We start from the raw sequence: 15,893 nt of genomic DNA, 5'->3' as shown, positions 1-15,893 counted from the left end.
ATATTTATATGGTGGAGGAAGATTCAACTACGCTTTGTGTTTAAATTGGTTTGTTAAATTTGGTCTGTTAATATATTACAGGATGTTCTGTCATGTCTTTCTGTTTGTATGAAGGCAGAATATAGAACAATGTTCATCGATAACACTTTGCTGTGTTTTGCCAGAATAAATAAATTGAAAATTGTCATTAAAACACACACATCTCACACAGTCAGCACTAAGAAAATCTGTAATTAGATTAGATTTAGACTAGAAGCTCTTATTTCAAACATATGAGAAGACAGAAAAAAAACAGTCAAAGAAAATATAAAAATCAGATCATTCAATTACATAAAGAAGTCAACACCATATGTTCCCGTGTCTTTCAAATCCCCAAAAAGGAGTAGAAAGAACAAGCACTTATTTAATCCTCCTCCTTCACATCGTTGCTGTTATCTTAATTTACAAAACAATATATCTTTATAATTATCATCACAATCGGTGTATTAGAATACTACAAATAGATTGTAATGCCAGACAGTTAAATCACACTCATCACTCAAGCAGCAGCATAAACAAACAATCCTCCTGTCATCACCAAACCGTGTATCTTAACAGAATCAACTCTTTTTGAACTGGTATCGTCTTAACGCCACGCATCATTTGCTCCATATGTTTATATGTTAGGCGAAGACAAGAAGCATCTTTAGTTTGTTTCAAACTAACCTCAACAGACGGAATAGCACACTGAAAAACGGAGGGTCAATATTTCAGTCAATCTATTGTAACCCATCTGTCAGACGTAATCAGTAAAGTCATCTGTAAATCTGATTTATCAGGAGCAGCTGATCACCTGACCTGAAGGAAGGAGCAGGACCGAAGGTACCAGAGGCAGTATAGCAAGAACACAGAGGGACTTGAAAACAATTTGAAATGTGTCCTAAAATGAACCCATGGAGCGAACAGGTGAAACGCACTCGTGTTTCTAACAATTAAAACATATAAATAAAACCCAAATATACTGTATTGCATTAATCCTGCGGCCATGGATTACCGTTTTGATCAGCTGCTTTAAATAAATAAATAAATAAATAAATAAACAAAAAACAACTGCTGAGTCAGAGTTCGGTGTCAGACCTGGAAGACAGTGATCCAAAGTGGCAACCTCAGCCTCCTCTTTCCTCCTTCCTCACACCAGTCACCTGCACTTCCTCCCTCTCTGCATCCACCAACATCTCTGCTCACCTTCCTCCACTTCTCTTTCCTTGAAGCAACTTTTTCCCTGAAGAGTTTTCATCTGTTCTGCATACATAAGTGAACCACCCCAACCTTGTTCCTGTCACTTATGAATCGTAATGAACTCATTCTCAGTCCAATTTATTGAGCTCACTGTTAGTGAAAACCTCACTTTTGGTCATCGCCGCAGCTTCTAAACCACATCACACAGCCGGTGTCAGTCCCATCCTGTTGATCTCCCTCTTTCCACAGATCTCTCTCTTTCCATCTTCACTCCATCCTCTCCCTGCATCCTCACTCCATCACTGTCCTCTCTCTCCTCTCCCTAGAGATCACCATGTCATCTGCAAACATCACAACATCATCTGTTAACCCATCTATCCTGACAAGTCAATACTGAGACTGAATCATGGAAGTTTGGTCAAGAAACTGCAGAAAATCTGTACATTGTCAGCGACCTTCATCTATAATCGTTTATACATCAGGGTTGATCCATAAACTGTTTTTACATTGTATTAGATGTGTTTTTACCGCAAGAACTGCCAGGTCTTGGTTATTATATGAAAGAGATGTAGCTGCCTGCAAGAGGCACGGATCTGGTTCACAGGTCACTGTTCGCCTGCAGAAATTTAAATGAATGATGAGTGGGATGAGGAAGGTTAAGTCTCTGACCACGTTTATTTACCCGAGGATGAGTCATTTCAGATTTTCTTCTGAACACTTTGTTTTTTATTTTTAATGTCACTCGGGGTCCTGAAGCGTTATAATGGTAAGTGCACAGCAAGTCAGCATCAGACCCAACCTGCAGGCCCCCCCTTCACAACAAGAGAGGCCTCTACTGAGACAGATTTTCCCTGGTTTCTATTATTAATTATTTGTGTATAAATTTGGATTGTGGTTCAGGTATTTAAAATGCAGTGAACTTATATTGTTTATGAGTTATATATTATTTTTTACTGTTCAGGATTTGATAGGCATGAATTCACTGTGTTACATGTAGCTGTTTTTTATATAGATGTTAATTTTATTCCTAAATAACGTTTTGTTTTTAATAACTCGGCAGGTATTTTTTTTTTATGAATGCCTGGATTCTTTTTAATAACTTCCCTGTGAGTGTTCCATTTTTAGAACAATTTTATTTCACTGTTATTCTTTAAAAAGATGAATATATAATGTGATTATAATGATCCAGAGTGAGCGAATAGGAGTGTGTATGTTACCGTTATTACCATCATTTTCACAATTTAGCTTGAAATCCTAAACAAGAAGCACATTGAATTTGCTACGATGATTACTGTAGCTGCAGATCAAAGTGCATTATATGAGAAGTTAATGCAAAAAATATAAATGCATGAAACTTGACGTCTGCCTGTCGCTTGCAGTATTTACTCAATGAGGTGGCGTTCACTCAGCTGAACATGAGTTCAGTCCAATGCTGCTCCATACAGGCCAAACGGATGAGTGAAAGATGCCAAACTGACTCTGCTGGTTTTAACACAGTCCAGCCCAGTGTTTTAACCAAAGGACAAGAGCAGTTTGATATCAGCAAAAAATCGGTTGGGCCGGACTTTAGACTTTTTACCTGACAGGTCAGAGTCCTCCACCGGTTCTCCACAGGGGTGGGTGCTGTCTCATTCATTATTCATCCCATACCAACATGTGTCAGAGCAGATATGAAATAGAACCATCGTTAAGAACACAGAGGACCATGTTAGTGTAAACTCACTTAAAGAGGGTGAACCCAGTCCTGGCCCAGTTATTTATGGCTTTTTTCAGTGGTGTGAGGATACCTTCAACTGAACATATCTAAAAGTAAATTTATGGCAACTGACTTTAGAAAAGAACAACATGGAAAGTCTTTATTTAAAGGTTATCAAATTGAAAAGTCATATAAAAACCTTTGGACTACAATTTACGACAAGCATAACTTTAATGAATTTAGTCTGCAATAAGGGCCACCAGCGCCTTCACTTCACTTTTGAACATACCTTTATCAAATAGTCCAAACAACACTTTCTCACGAAACAACATAAAATTAATTTCAATATTATAATGAATGAAATCCCACAGCTTCTGTGTTTTAGGAAAGTTTGAGCAGGATTAGTTTAAAAGATGCTTCCTTAACTTTAAATGCCTTGATGAAACACTTTTTTCACGGAAAATCATCCACAAATCTCTGCAGAGATGAAACTTTCTTTCAATTGTGCGCGCGCATGTGAACCTAAACACGACCAGCACGCGCTCTGCGCCCCTCCTCCATCAGCTGATGACGGTCCACGCAGTGTCAGGCAGCTCGCGCAGGCAGGAAGTGCCTCCAGCCTGAACGCTAGCTGGAACATGAAGAGGAGAAGCGCTCGTACGCAGCACAACAAGCGTCTGACGGTACCGTGCCCGCTTCAAACCTCAGATAAGAATGTCGTGATAGAGATTACCGGCAGTTTGAGAGGAGAGGGTTTGTTTGTTTTCATCTCTCTCGGGACGGACTCTGTGCTCCGCGGCTAATGCTAACGTTAGCATTGTGTTTATTATTGAGCAAAGTTGAGAGAGTTCAAGTTGTTGTTATTCCGCAGCAGCTGAATTATGAGATGTTTACCGCCCTGATAGCTGGATATGACTGTAACTCCACTTTTTAAAGATTGTCAAAGAACAAAACGAGTCTGTGCCGTAAAGCCAGACAGCTCGTAAGCTTGTAAATATTCGGTTCGGGCTCTGAGCCAAACTTAGGCGGAAACTCCTCAGCTTTAAAAAAAAAAAAAAAAAAAAAATCGACATATTTTACCAGGTTAACGTGTTTCTCAGGCTTTCGCACATTTTTAACCTTTAACTCTGCATTTATGAACTGTCGTTTTCCCATAAAATTAATTTGAATTTACAGATTTAAAGTTGAATCCTGACAGAAGTCAGGTGTTATAAGCTGGTGATATTTCAGAAAGCTGAATTGCAGGATGACTTGTGAAAAGACTTGATATCCTGTTTTAAAAGGGCATGACTGCCTACGTGAAGAGTGTCTTTTAAAAAGCCTGCTTTTTTAACCTAGTTTGGTGCAAGCCCAACACAATTTAGTTTACTTAATAAAAAATACTTTCAAAACATCTGATCAGGAAATAAAAATCAGTCATTTCTATTATATTGGCCAGTTGAGTTCACAAATCCCAAAGGATGAAATGGTGGTGAAGAAGATTTTAATCATGTGGTTTCTTAGAAAAGCACATTGGGACATGGAGCATTGCAGAAGAGAGCAGCCGTGGGGGAAGCTGGTCAAAGTGGGTTCCAGTGAGACAGTGCTGCTTTCCAGCAGGGAGTGCACCGTGGGCAGAAAGAAAGGTGAGGATGCTTTCTCTCTCTCTGTGTTTTGGAATGAACAACAGTGATTTGTCCCTGCTTATGTCTTCTTTTTTTTATATGTATTTTTTTTGCATTTTCATCCTGCTTTAAATGGCTCAGACTGTGGCGATGCCTATTAACAAAAGACAATCCTGTCACCAGTGCAGACATTGCTGTCAGTGTCTGGAGCCTTTAAAGGCTCCCCCTTGAAAACACAAAGCCTTTGTTAGTGCACCAAACTTAGACAGCCCCTTGTGATGAGGACAAAAGACATCCATTGAGAACATGCGGACAGAATATTAAGTAGATTTTTTTTTTTGTATGGGTTTTGCTTAAGAAAAGGTTAGGGCTATATTCCCCCCGTGTCTGCTTTGTTGCCTTGAGCTTTTGGGGTCGACTGCTCTGCAGCACTAAGCTATGAGCCTTAATTGGTTTGCTATGTCTGGAGAGATCTAGAAATGTCAGTACAACACAGTTTCAGGTTGACATTAAAAGCTTTTTTCGAACGATGATTTAAAATTAGATTTCCACATCGCAATTGTTCATAAGCATTTTTGAGAGGATCAAATTGAAGAATAGCTTTAAATTCCAGTTTCACGTATACTTAATGTCAAAAGACTATAATTTTTGCTATAATAATATAAAACTTCTCATAAAATCTACATAAACTGAAATAAGTCTAACTTTTTTGTTTCATTTCTCAACATTTCACTCAAATCATGGAAATCAAAAGTAAGATCAGATCATTGTTCAGTCGTAATTGATAATTTTTTTTTAATGCTTCAGCTTCTTTCTTTTTTAATTTGTTAATGTGTTATGAATGTCATAGACCTGATACAAGTCACCTCTTAATGATATTCACATTTTTTGAGCTGCCAGCCACAACATTGGAATCTCTAGAAACTATGCAAAAAAAAGAACGTTTGGAATTGTCAGAGAATATCTGACTATTTTTTTCATGGTCACAATCCAAATACACAGATCTGCTGCTCATCCCACAAATGCATGTTTCTTACAAACTAAAATAAGCAGGCTTTCCAGTGGGATAAGAATTATTGTTGCAACAAAGAAGAAAATCTAAACAGACCAAATGGTCTTAGTTATTGTGCGGTGTTTGTCAGTAATGCTTCTGGCACTTTGTTCAATGTTTGCCTTGAGAAATGAAAGCGGGCTGCAGATTTTGTAAGCAGTTTATTTTGAAATTTCTTTTTCGTTTGTTTGTTTTCTAATTTTGTTTGTTCTTTCCATTCCAGGATGTTATCTGTCCTTTCCAGCCTGTAAACTTGTTTCGGGGGAGCACTGCAAGATTGTGAACGATGAAGGTTCGGGGCAGGTGTGGCTGGAAGACACGAGGTAATGTGTCTGTAAACTGGAATATTTCAACTATTGCGTCCTTGCTTGACGTGTGGGGTGGTGCAGAATGAGAACTAAAATGATGTTGTGATGTGTCTGTGTGTAGCACTAACGGCACAGTGATCAACATGTCCAAACTCGTCAAAAGGCAAACTCACATGCTGCAAAACGGCGACGTCATCTACTTTGTGTACAGGAAACACGAGCCAGAGCAAAGTAAGTCGTTTACATTGTGACCCATAAGAGCATTGTGGAAATGGAAATACCCGACGGAGTGACGGTTTTCTTTTTTTTGTTGCTGTTTTATAGACATCGCTTATGTTTACCAGTCAATAAAAGAGCAGGAAGCTGCATCACAACGCAACAGCGGTGAGTAGGGATGGGTACCTTTCACATCTGAATCGATACGATACCGATACTCGGTACCTGCGAATCGATACCGGTATTTTTTGGTACCTGTTTTCGATACTTTTTTTTTTTGGGGGGGGGGGGAAATATGCATTTGGTAATTAAAGTTATTTTGTATATTTAAAAAAATAGTCAAAACTTCGGAATTTTCAACATTTATGCTTCAATAACATCAACTGAAATAACTCCAACATAGAACTTGAGAAAAATGTGTGTGGGGATAAAGTAAAAAAATTAAATAAATAACAATAATAAATAACATAATAAAAATAGACTCAAAATAAATAGCTGTATGAAATGTTTCACATTTGCACCTGCTGCCTGTACAGTAACAAACAACTTTCAGAATAAATAACTGTATAAAATGTTTCACATTAGCAGCACCAGGCACCTCTACAGTAAACAAACACTCAAAGGTACACTGGAGGATCAGAATTGTGTGGTTCCAACTCGTGATTGGGCAGTCATAATGCCAATCAAAAGCCACGTGGGACCGCTTTTGCGTGATGACGTATCATGTCGAGTCGCCGCCTCGATGCGCGCTCTTGTTTCGAGCCGCGCATGCGCAGAGCATTGTTTAGGAAGTGACATGCAGCGGGAGCGACCATCGCAGAAGCAGAAGCCGCAGAAGCGGCTTGTTCCCCCCGCGAACAACTCCGAACAGGGGCGGGGTGGCCATCGGGAGGTTTCCTGAACGGCCAGTGTGTTCCAGGCCAGTGGGGTCTATTCCGGCCGGCAGCCACAAGCGGCCGCCGCCGCCCCCTCACCCCCCCACCCCACCCCGCCCGCCCGCCCGCTCTCACGGCCCGTGTGCGTGTCCGCTCTCCCGGTATATTATGTATTTGATCCCGGTCTGCGAGTCAAAATACTCCGAAGATTTTGGACCCACGTAACCGCATCACCGTGTCCTCCGCTCTTACCGATGCATAATGTCAAGGTGCGTTCAGGCTCAAAAAAAAAAAAAAAAAGGTGCGTTCAGGTACCGAAATGTGGTACCGACGGATTTCCCGTGAATCGATACTCGGTACTTCAGCGGGAATTCGGTCGGTACCAAAAAATTACCGAAATTCGGTACCCATCCCTAGCGGTGAGCTTAGGAAGGATTCAACCTTCACACTTTTGTGTATTTAATATCTGCTTCATTATCGACCTTTGTCACTTTCTGTATGTCAACAGAAGACACTGAAAACACTGAGGACACAGAGAGGTCAGCCTCCAGCCCTCATCCTGTTGCAGTGTCAGAGCTGTCCCTGTCTGTGGAGCCGGTCCTGCTCCCAACGGCTCCTGTGGTTCCATCTCAGGAAGAAGCTCAGCCCTCCACCTCCACCTCACACTTCTGTATTCACAAGCCTTCTTCCTCTGATGCCTCCGGTAGGTTTTCTGCCAGCACATATTCAAAGATCGCAGTCCTATTACATGAGAGAGAGAGAGAGAGAGACTATTTTTCTGGAACGCTTTCTGTGGTTTTAAATCCTTTTTATAAAATCTAATGACCTCATGCTTGCTTTGGTTCCTTTGGTTCCGTTGTTCTCAATTTCTTTGGCTCTCTATCACCTTCATCGAGGCAAAAAAACAGTGAATGAAAATGTTTTTCTGATTTCATTGAAAAAATGCATCTTTCATTGCACATAATCTAATAAAAGTTTAGCCATTTTGGTTTTACTGTTCTTTTTTTCATGTCCTCAAAATCAACCATTTAATAATTAGATGAGTTGATAAGGTCACATGTTCATGTTTAATTCCTCCTTTAGGTTTCTCTCTTACTGCATCCATGAACTTCCTCACTGGCTTTCCTCCTTTCTCCATCCTCAGTTTTTTCCTACTTAACTGTGCTTTCTCCTGCATGCAGAGCCGAAGGTTTCTAATGATAATGCAGTTTTAGGGGATGGGCTCACATGATGCATTTTACTGTATGATCATGCAACTCCTGACTCTGAAAGTAAGAACATGTAACCAAAGTATTTCATGAAAACATACAGGGTTAGTTTTTGTTTTGCGTTTTCTCAGCAGTGAAAGGGACGTTCACCTTGCAAGTGTTCTGCAGTAAAATATCTTATCTGTGAGCAGACTGTCCTTATTAGCAAGACAAGTTGAAAAAAAAAAATCTAAAGACTGTTGATTCTCTTGTTAATCCCAGGTTTGAGAGTTGGAGCATTTCCCTGCTTGTTTGTCAAATACATTCAAACCTGAAACTGCCCCTGATGTTGGGCTGACATCTTGAATGACGGCTGTCAGTATTGTGTGTCTTAAGTGTTGACGGTCCGGTATCAGTAGGTGTGAATAGATTAACCACGGTTAACAGCCCTGTTTAAATCAAGATTATGACGATCAAGCGATGCAATAAGAATGATTTAAATGTAAGAAGATATTTTGCAACCGATCAAAGTGACACCAGCTCTGCAACCAAACAAGCTTTCCAATTCCCTCAGAGATAAAGTGATGAACTGTCCATGTTCTCCATCTGCTTCTAAGCTCCTTCCATGTACCTAAATGCTACTAAAACCATTTCAATGAAATCCATGTTGCACAGTGTAGCAGTTAATGAAGATATTAAACTGTAGGAGCCTTTAGTCAAGTGTACAAGAGAAATCCAGTGAAACTGCAAAAGGCTCATTTAAATTGTTATAATAATAGTAATAGTCATAAAAAAGCAATTAAAAGGTCTGTAATGACCGATCAGACATTTAATTAAAAAAAAAAAAGCACAGTTAGTGGTGGAAGCAGACTTGCTGATTGCAGCTGACCATTCCTGAATGTTTAACAAGTCAGTACATATTATACATATGTCTCCTGAACCCCCTTTTTTATTTATTTATTTTTTTTAAACAGCAGGAATTGAACTTTTTCTGGATATATTATATGGGAAATTTCATTTCAGTCGTGCGTGAAAGCGAAAATATATCATCACACCTCACTAAAGCACATCGTTTGTTGCAATCTGTTGTGTCTCTGTCTTGGCAGGCCAAGTTAAAGAGGGTGCCGGCGCAGAAGAAGAGGACACAGACAGCCTGGAGCCACAAAGCAAAAAGAGAAAAACTGATGATGGTTAGTTGTTTTTTTGTTTATTTTGTTTTTATAAAGCCTGAATTCCTTGTGTTCTCATATTAGACCTCTCCTCCTCTCAGAGCTTACTTTGCTCCTAGAAACTGTCAACATCAGACTGTTTAATGCCCAGTAACTGTTTTCACAGGTAAGGACTACAATGCCAGCGTTCCACACACCTCCACTGCAGAAGCAGCTGCTGCCACTGAGGGAAGTGCTGGGAATCTTTTACCTGCACCGGCGGCGAAGGGGACGAAAGCAGACAAGATGGAGGAGTCTCTGACCTGTGTTATTTGCCAGGATCTGCTGCATGACTGTGTCAGGTAAGACGTTACGGAGCTGTGACGGCTGAGCAAATGTCAGGCAGGAGGTTTTAATTTGTTTTCGGGGCCATGCGTTGCACTTATTGTGGCATGTCTGTGTCTGTCTGCCGTCCGCTGCAGCCTGCAGCCTTGCATGCATGTGTTCTGTGCAGCCTGTTACTCGGGCTGGATGGAGCGCTCGTCCCTCTGTCCCACCTGCCGCTGCCCCGTGGAGAGGATCCGCAAGAACCACGTCCTCAACAACCTGGTGGAAGCTTACCTCCTCCAGCACCCAGGTTTGAGCCGGCGGAGGCTGATCCGCAGCAGTGGGACACAGCTCGTCATCTCCAGTTAAAAATAGAGGATGTTCCTCCTTCTGCTCCCCAGAAAAGTGTCGCAGCCAGGAGGACCTGAAGAGCATGGACAGCCGGAACAAGATAACTCAGGACATGCTGCAGCCAAAAGTGGAGCGCTCCTTCTCCGACGAAGACGGCAGCTCAGATTACCTCTTTGAGATCTCAGACAACGACAGCGACTCATCAGACCTCAGGTGAGATGATAACGAATGATACAACTGAAGATCCGTGGCACACAGAATTCACTGTAGACCAGCAAGCTAGCATTAGCCTCATAGCCATGCTGTCGAGATGAGTTTGTAAAAACCTGCCTAATGCAATTGTTTTTGACATTTCACTGTATTTTCCACAAAAAGTTTTCATTAACATTGATTTTATGTTTAGATTATAGTCATTTCTGGTAGTAGTTGTTTGGATTTGCAAAAAGATTTAAAATTTAGAGGGTTTTTTATGTAATCCAGAATAAACAGGTTGCTGTTGTCCGCAGGTTGATTGACTGTTCGTGTCGTTTCTCTCCAGTCAGCCTCTGGTGATGTGCAGACAGTGTCCAGGCTACAGGGGGGACGTCAGCCAGGTGCTGTTTCCCACCAGTTCAACCTTCTGGATCTCCGGTCTGCCTCCCCCACCTTCCGTCCCTCCACCCACGCCCCCTCCTCCCAGACCCGCCGAGGAAGGAGCCGCACGGGCCTCCGGGGAGCAGCCGTCCACATCCTCCGATGTCCCCTCAGGTAGTGAGAAAACTGCAGTAGCATGGGGTCAAAGGCAGGCAGCGAGGTAGTGGTAGTGCTATGTGTTGTTAAATCCAGCAGGTGGCAGTGAAGTTCAGTGGTGTAAACACAGGCAGTCATCTCTCTCTCTGCTCTCTTTCTCAAGTCTGAGCAGTCTTCAATTGACATTTAAACTACCAAAATTAGATAAATAAATTCACCATTTAATAGTTAGTAAAATGTGTGATTAATTCCCTAGAATAGAAATGATGTGTTTTATTTAATATTCTCCATACAAACACAAGTGTTTTTGTCATGGTTGTGATATTTTGGGATGATTTCAGGTTTGATTGACATAATCAGTAGTGGGCACAGCTGATGGTTCGTTTCATGCCTGTGACGCGCCTCTGAAGGCCACTTCATCACCGTGTTCTGCCCGCAGCTCCTCAGGAGTACTGCTGCCCCCCTCAGGGCTTCCACCTCATCTGCACCTGCTGCCTCCAGCCGATGCCGGACCGGCAGGCCGAGCGAAGCGACCAGCAGCCGATTGCTCAGCAGTGTGAGTGGGATTTTGTCAAAGTGAAAGCATTAGCGTAGCACAGCTTTAATTATGCTGCTGGAATGGCTGATGTGTTCTGGTTGTGGCAGGTGTGCTGTGCCAGCGACCTTTCTGTCACATGTACTGGGGTTGCCAGAGAATTGGCTGTCAGGGCTGTCTGGCTCCATTCCGCGGTACGTATCCATTTTAGCGGAGCGGCCCGGGGGGACGTCCGCTTGTCGTAAACAACCTCAACAAGCGTCCACGTACAATGCCATTATTTTGCCAGTTCTGTATTTCGGGAATTAATCTCTAATGTTTTAAGTGCCTTTGCTTTTTTTCCCTTTAGATCTCAACCTGATGGACAAATGTCTGGATGGAGTGCTGAACAACAATAACTATGAGTCAGATGTCCTCAAGGTAAGATCCAAATAATGTCAAACTCATGTGACGAAGATGTCGCCATGTGCTAAGCTTTGCCTTTCCCCTCCAGAACTACCTGTCCTCCAGGGGGAAGACGTGGAAAGATCTGCTCCACCAGTCTTTGCAGGGATTACAGCAGGGGGATTACTCTCTGACAGGTGAGCTCTCTCACGTCCCTCAGGCGTCGAGTCCCTGGAGTGCTGAAGCTTCAGATGAGACTGACACCGTTACAGAGTCGGAAAACAAAAAGCAGCTGTTTAATATAAAGTGAATGAACAGTCGAGCGACCGGGGTTTAGTGTGACCACCTGACCTTCTGACTGAGTCTCCAGAGCTTTGCAGGGGACGGATTCAGTGTGTCGCTCCTGTGTGGTCTCACGCAGGAGGCCTCAAAATCTTCTGTCTCCTCATATAATCCCCAGCAGATTTTAAGATTGTGACGCTGTGGGAGCCATACCTTTCCTACCACTGCTTTCAATTTGTACCAGGAGAAAGTTCCATATTGTTCCAAAGGGAAAGTCTGAGCAGAGTTCTGCAGGTTTCCTACTCTGAGTGTTTCCTCAGTGAATGATGCTCAGTCTGGTTTAACTTCCTGTCAGACCGCCGTATCTCTGCGAACACCATCCTGTGCTTCGGCTGCGGCCTGCGAGCGTTCAGGGAGCTGGCGTACAAGTACAGAGAGAACATCCCTCCGTCTGAACTTCCAGGTCAGAAACGTCTGCGGTCGTGTTAGTTTGTTGTTTTTTTTAATTCGCATATCTTTGTGTGTTTCTGAAGCTCTGCTGTTCTGTCCTCAGCCGCCGTAACCTCACGTCCCGACTGCTACTGGGGGCGCAACTGTCGCACGCAGGTCAAGGCCCACCACGCCACGTGAGTCGTCCCGTCTGCCCGCCGAGGCGCAGACAGCTGCGCCCTAGTGGCTGAATGGTGAAACTGCAGATAATGCAGAACGTTGATTCGTATACTTATTCAGTATTTTATCAACTATTTTCAGTCTCCCCTCTGTGAATTTCCCCTCTGTGGAATTCAGTGTTGATGCAAACTGTGGTGTTTTAATTCATTTTACCACTAGAAGGAGTTGTTGTATAAACCGTTTCCAGTCCGGCTGGGATCCTGTCACCTCTGCTGCTCTAACAGTTTCTCTCTTTTGTTTCAACTTTAGAAAGTTCAACCACATATGTGAGCAAACCCGTTTCAAGTGCTGAAGGAGCCGAAGGAGCAGCGCGGTTCAATTCCCTCCGTCGCTGAACATCTCATGCATGTAGGAGACGCCGTCTTGTGGCGTTACATCTGTGTCCATGTTTGCCTTATGCAACGAATTACAATCAGTGTGGGTTTTCCTGTGGCGGCCAGGGCTTCACCTCGACGCAGGGCTGTGTGAAATAAAGCTATGCACTAAGAGAACGACATTCACGGTTTAGGAAAGCGTCCTGCTGCTTCTTACACGCTCACACTCGGCTGGGAAATAAACGCCAGCCCCCAAACTGGAATCAAACATTGTTGCTCGTGCATTTTTGCTATTTTTATGCATATAAGTTATGGCTGTTTGTTTGTTTTGTTTTGTTTTAGTTGGATGGTGATGAATGAATATCATGAGCGTCACAGTAAATGAATCATGGCGAGCTGCTGCCCTGTTCCAAACCGCTGGCTTCAGATGCCGTTGGCGAGAGGCTGGCGTCGCTGGAATATTGTGGTGCGATGAGAACAGTTGTCGAATTTCATCGAGGCAACAGTAAATCCATCAATAGTCCAGGCGGTGAGGCAGTTTCAGGCTCGTGCACAAGCCGCTACCGGCATCCAAACCGCTAAGCCCGGACAATATTGGCTAATGCGCACGCAGCACGTCCCGCAGCGCTCTGCCGCTGGCCCGGGGCATTCGCCGAGTTCCCAGGCGAGGGCAGAAAGCCACGTCAAAGCCCCTCATGCTCGTACAAGGGCAGATTTGTAATCCCATGTGATATTTGTATAGGATTTCATGTCTGTGGGAAGGGGATCAATGTGCTGTAACGCCGTCGGAGGGCACAGGGGCCTCCGTTGTATGCTTTGCTCTGGATAATCATCTCCAAGGTGATTAAAGTAGTGTAGAAGGAACATGTTGTGGGAGCCTCGCAGTCAGGGCTAATCTGATGAAATGCACAGTTACTCTGCGTGGACGGCGCTGCGGGCGAGCCGTGACCCGCCCCGCGTGTTTTCAGGGGCTTTCATGGATTCAGAACGGTTCCCGTCTGGAGCAGAACTTTAACAACAGTTTAAAAAGGGAGAAGTTTGTACAATACTACCATCGTATATTCAGTCGATCACATCAGGTCACACTATTTTTGTGTTTTACGAGTTTACTGCCAGCTGCATGTAATCCTCTCTCAATCCTGCTCTTTCCCCCAGTATTATTTCTCCTGTTAACGTTAATTTTTATGTTTTGCTGACAAGTGTGATGGGTTTAGTTTGATTTTTCTCTGGTTCCTCAGGTACAAACGGCTGCTGGTTTTGTGGTTTAAATTGTAGTTTCGCCATTAGGGATGGCTTGTCTGTTGTTTTCACAGTAGGCGAGAGGATTTGTTCAAACTGCTGCGTAACTGTCAGAATATGACTTTTTTTTTTTTTTTGCCTTATTTAGTCAAAATATTAGCATGTTGAGCTTGAGAGGCCTTATATATTAAAATGAAATGTTTTTTTAATTTTACTTTTACTATTTTTAGTGTGAAGAATAGGGAAGTAGAAGAAAATCCAGCACACTTTGTGCTTTCACCTGATAAACACTGGTTTTATTTTTAATGTTTTAGTATTTCAGAAGATTAAGAGAAAAACATTTTTTTTATATAATTGTTGGACCTTTTGCACATTTTTCTCATGTTTATAGGTTTTTTTTTTTGTCGTTAATCTTAAAGATTTGATCTCCAGTGTATGGGAGGTCACCTGATCATAATCATATGAAGGATTTCTAGAATTAGATTCACAAAGTTATGTCCTTTTAAAAAAATAACGTATTAGCAGCCCGTGCCATATGACCACTGGTTCCGTTTGTGTGGTTTAGTATTGTCGCTGGTTGTTTGTGAATGGGCTCCTTCCTGAGTCGATTTATGGCCTTAGCGAGGTGGTTTTTCTTTTTTTTTTTAACCTTCTCATTCATGGTGGGTCTACATTGGCATTCCTCAGCAGCTCAGGCCCTCAGCACAAGTCCAGTCGATCCCCCCCCGACGGCGTGGCTGAGTTTTAATTATTCCCCTACAGGAGATCTGGGCACCCTAAGCCAACAATAGTCCCAAGCCGCCCCAATCAGGAACTGGTATTAGAGACTTTGGAAGGCGCGCTTCGCATTCTCCCTGGGAAGGAGTGTGTGCACGTGTGTGTTGTGTTGTATGAAAAGACAAATATTTACTCACTTTGAGCGCAAAAAAAAGTGTGGACCAAGCTGCCCAGCAGTGCGGGAAGAGGCCGGTCTCGCTCTACCTCATCTCAGCTCTCGGGAAGACGAGCTGAACCGACGTCAGTCGGAGAGTCTCGGCGTTCCGGACGGAGACTCGCCGACGGCCGCAGACTCTGTATGCAATGCACTTATTTTCACAGTTAGTCGAGATTCTAATCAAACGTAGTCGGATCAGTGTAGGGTAGCAGTTGGAATACGCAAGTGACATCTCTGTGACAAACGTGTTTAAATGAATGATCTGTGTTGTATTAGCGATGCTCCAGTTGTCTGTTTGAAATGCTTCTCATTTGCTTGTTTATCTTAAATAAACCACTGCTATAGCTGGGAGTGAAACCGGACCTGGTTTTTTTTTTGTGTGCCATCTCTTGGTTGGTTTGGGGAAAACTTGATCAAACGTCTTTTATACAGCATAAGAGAATAAACTGGGAAAACTCCCGAACCGGTTTTAAAATAAAGATCAACAGATCTCCTCTAGTCAGATCACCACTTTAATGACATTGTCTTTAATAAAACTTTACATTAATCCAAAACAGTTTAAATACTACCGTGAGTGCTACTAGTCTCCAAACTAAATAATGGTGTATATTAATACTTCATATGCAGGTCATTTAACTTCCCTTTTCAAATCCGGCGTCGGCTTTAGGAGCACGAACAAGTTATGCAAGAAGCGCTCCGATGCCGACGCCTGTGGATGATCTACGCACTGCACAACACTTTTAAGGTAACGGGGAAGCGAGTCGAGAGGCGAGACAGGCGGCATGAGACCTGCGATGAAAGAGTGACTAACGGCAAAGTGCACCGA

At 42.8% G+C, this 15,893-nt stretch overlaps 1 protein-coding gene across 4 annotated transcripts; it reads left to right on the top strand.

Annotated features, from left to right (window-relative positions):
* The first annotated feature begins 3,500 nt into the window (after positions 1-3,500).
* Positions 3,501-15,422, top strand: chfr (checkpoint with forkhead and ring finger domains, E3 ubiquitin protein ligase). Of its 4 annotated transcripts, XM_030105304.1 has the most exons (18): positions 3,501-3,597; positions 4,418-4,539; positions 5,793-5,892; positions 5,999-6,108; positions 6,202-6,261; positions 7,477-7,671; positions 9,262-9,345; positions 9,491-9,665; positions 9,786-9,940; positions 10,032-10,194; positions 10,520-10,728; positions 11,150-11,266; positions 11,356-11,439; positions 11,595-11,665; positions 11,739-11,826; positions 12,267-12,374; positions 12,465-12,537; positions 12,830-15,422. In XM_030105304.1, the coding sequence occupies exons 2-18, from the start codon at positions 4,434-4,436 to the stop codon at positions 12,870-12,872; spliced, it is 1,941 nt and encodes a 646-aa protein (XP_029961164.1). In that variant the 5' UTR covers positions 3,501-3,597; positions 4,418-4,433; the 3' UTR covers positions 12,873-15,422. The 4 variants fall into 4 exon arrangements, with proteins under 4 accessions (XP_029961164.1, XP_029961163.1, XP_029961162.1 ...); XM_030105303.1 differs by having other exon boundaries at positions 3,513-4,539; positions 7,480-7,671; XM_030105302.1 differs by having other exon boundaries at positions 3,513-4,539.
* Positions 15,423-15,893: the final 471 nt, after the last annotated feature.

The sequence above is a fragment of the Salarias fasciatus genome, chromosome 12, assembly GCF_902148845.1.
Source record: "Salarias fasciatus chromosome 12, fSalaFa1.1, whole genome shotgun sequence".
NCBI classification, from domain to species: Eukaryota; Metazoa; Chordata; class Actinopteri; order Blenniiformes; family Blenniidae; genus Salarias; species Salarias fasciatus.
This window is presented reverse-complemented; position numbering and strand designations above follow the sequence as displayed.